This window comes from Trachymyrmex septentrionalis, unplaced genomic scaffold, assembly GCF_001594115.1.
Source record: "Trachymyrmex septentrionalis isolate Tsep2-gDNA-1 unplaced genomic scaffold, Tsep1.0 scaffold78, whole genome shotgun sequence".
Classification (NCBI taxonomy): Eukaryota; Metazoa; Arthropoda; class Insecta; order Hymenoptera; family Formicidae; genus Trachymyrmex; species Trachymyrmex septentrionalis.
Window position 1 is genome coordinate 354,138 of NW_017305967.1, and position 2,684 is coordinate 356,821.

Below are 2,684 nucleotides of genomic sequence, written 5' to 3' on the forward strand. Positions count from 1 at the left end.
GTATAAAATTTATGGGACATGTGTGGAAATTGTATCATATGGTGCAATAAATTAATTTATTTTTTGTGATTCATAATTCCAAGACTAAGGAAAGTATGCACGGATAAGATTTTCACATGCTTCTCGAGGCCTATGTAATATTTAATAAGTACTGTTATATAAGATATACATAATATATATGTATGTTAATATTCCCTGTTTATTCTCATTTTCACTTAATTACATAATTTTCTGTTTATTCGTAAGTTGATAAAAAAACAAAATCGATAAATAGAAGAAGTGGAAGAGCTTCGCTAATTAATATGTGTAAAGTTCTATAATTTTCTAATATACAAATACAAAATTCAATTAAGTTTATTAAGGGAAAACATCTTTTTAAATAACGTAGCTAAAAACATTAAATAACTCATGTATTCTTAAGATTTTGTGTGTTTATAAGAAAGAGTTTCATCTGTTTTGTTTCGTCCATGTATTTCGATGTGATTGTATCGTAAATTATGTTGCTTTATTACGAGAGCTTAATCGGTTAAATTTGGAAATAACAGGGTAATGTGGTTATCATGGGCTATTAGAGTTAGTAGAATAACTTATAAAAACGGTTTTCTTGAAGGGTCTCATAACTATGGTCGTTCAACAGCATAGACACTCAATTTGTATTACAATCCTTACTTAAATGTAAACCTAAAATAAAAAAGGTCCTAATAGAGTTAGAAAGAGATTCCACAAGTTCAAAGCCATGTACAAAATAGCCACAAGGTTAGTCCACAATATTGTTGTAAAATAATGTCAGTCCACATTTCAGATGCGTCTACACACATTCTGTAAATATAAGACCTTATACGCATTCCCTTGTTTCACAGTCAAACGCTACATATTTTTATATATCACGAAATTTCTTTATGTATATTTTGCTAATCATTTTGTGTGTTGTGTAAAAAAGAATAGATTTTTTAATATCTTTTTCTAATATTACAGAAACTTGAGGAACAGTTCGCGTTACAATTAGAGGAGCAGGAAGCGATTTATGGACCTAGCGCGATACCACTGTGCTTACCAGCCGATCTTCCTGATCTAACACACCACACGACTGAGTCTACACGTAGCTCGTTGTCTTCCGTGAGCGAGGGCTGAAGACGTTCGACGATACGAAAGAACTTGTATAATCCGCGTGATCACGTGTCCGAGCGTCTTTAACTGAAATGCACAGGACGATCAGTGTATCTTCCTTATCGTCATCCCAATTTGTATATATATCGCGATAATTCGTTTTGGAACTGAATATTAAATAATTTTTATATAGGTGCGGCTGTTGTTTGTACGTATGAATAATTGAATCACCAAGAACAGTGGCGATATAACGTGTTTTGAAATTTTTACACGTCGCATTTATAATTCTTGAGTAACGTTGGAATCAGTGTCGCGGTATTTTGAATAAAATATTATTCAATTGAGAATTATCGAAATCTAGAACATTGATCTTAGACGACGAAATATAGAGCTTCCGAATTCCGAGGAGGGATATTTCGTGAATTTATTATTGCAGGAACCAGTTCACGATTAGAAATATATTGTCTAAAATATATCTGTACAGAGATTGTTATGTAATTTATATATTACGATAACGACATTCATTGGTAAATTGAAATTATCCGCCCATGCCTGATCTTGGAATGTTACTGCAATGCGAGAGATATGCATTGATATTCTTTTGATCATAAAAAGTGAAAATGTAATGAACTTTTCGGGCGCATTATGTACATAGATATATCGCATCCTTGCAAGAAAAGTAACATAAGTAAAACAAATATATGAAATTGTTGAGGAAAGAGAAAAGAAAAATTGCGTATTTTACAATTAATTATTTCTTACAGTATTAGACATAAATAAACTAGAATTAATCACAAATTGCTTGTTTTAAGTTTTCTTCAAATATATTCCAAAGAAAAATAACAATTCATAATAGTTTTTAGAAATATCACAACACCATAACAAAATTAATACATACATTACTTCTACATTGTTAGAATATTTCTATGAAATCGTAAAATGTTTCGGATGATAGTATTTTGTTAAAATAATATATGTTTAAATATAAGATGATGAAAATTAGAAAAAAATTAACTAATTCAACTGAGAAAGAGACTCATCTAAAGATAAGAGATGTATATATTTAAAATGTTATATGCTTTTTTTTAATATTAAAACAGATGTCATTTTTTAATTCATTTTATAACATTTAATATTAAATTGTATGTTTACTTTAAGAAATCATATGAATTATCATCTTCCTAATTAAACTACGTCACGGATTTGAACGAGTGTTCACTTTCCACGCAAAATTGCAATTTGCCATAAGCAATAGACAAATCACTTTTTTTTTGTAAGTCATGTGTAGTCATTTGTATTTCATCGTTTTACATTAATGAATAAAAATTATATTCTTCCTAAGTAAGCGTTAAAATATTTTAAATACATATATTACATCAACAAAATATTATAATTTGAAATATTTGAAAATTTTATAGAAATATTGTAAAAATGTGGAAATAATGTAAATATGAATCTTGTTACAGTATTGTTATCTTTAAAAACTATCTCTTTTTGAATTGTCATTTTTCTTTGGAAAGTATTTGAGTTTAATTTGTATATATACATTTGTTTTTTTTTTTTTTTTTTTTTTTTTA

The 2,684-nt window shown here is 28.2% G+C and overlaps 1 protein-coding gene across 1 annotated transcript in view; it reads left to right on the plus strand.

Moving 5' to 3' along the window:
• The window catches only part of LOC108754250 (serine/threonine-protein kinase 10), a 14,731-nt gene extending 12,903 nt beyond the window's left edge, over positions 1–1,828 (plus strand). Inside the window, exon 12 of the mRNA XM_018496440.1 lies at positions 976–1,828. Within this exon, the coding sequence (XP_018351942.1) occupies positions 976–1,131 (156 nt within the window). The 3' untranslated portion in view covers positions 1,132–1,828. The remainder of the gene's footprint in view (positions 1–975) is intronic.
• The last annotated feature ends 856 nt before the right edge of the window (positions 1,829–2,684 follow it).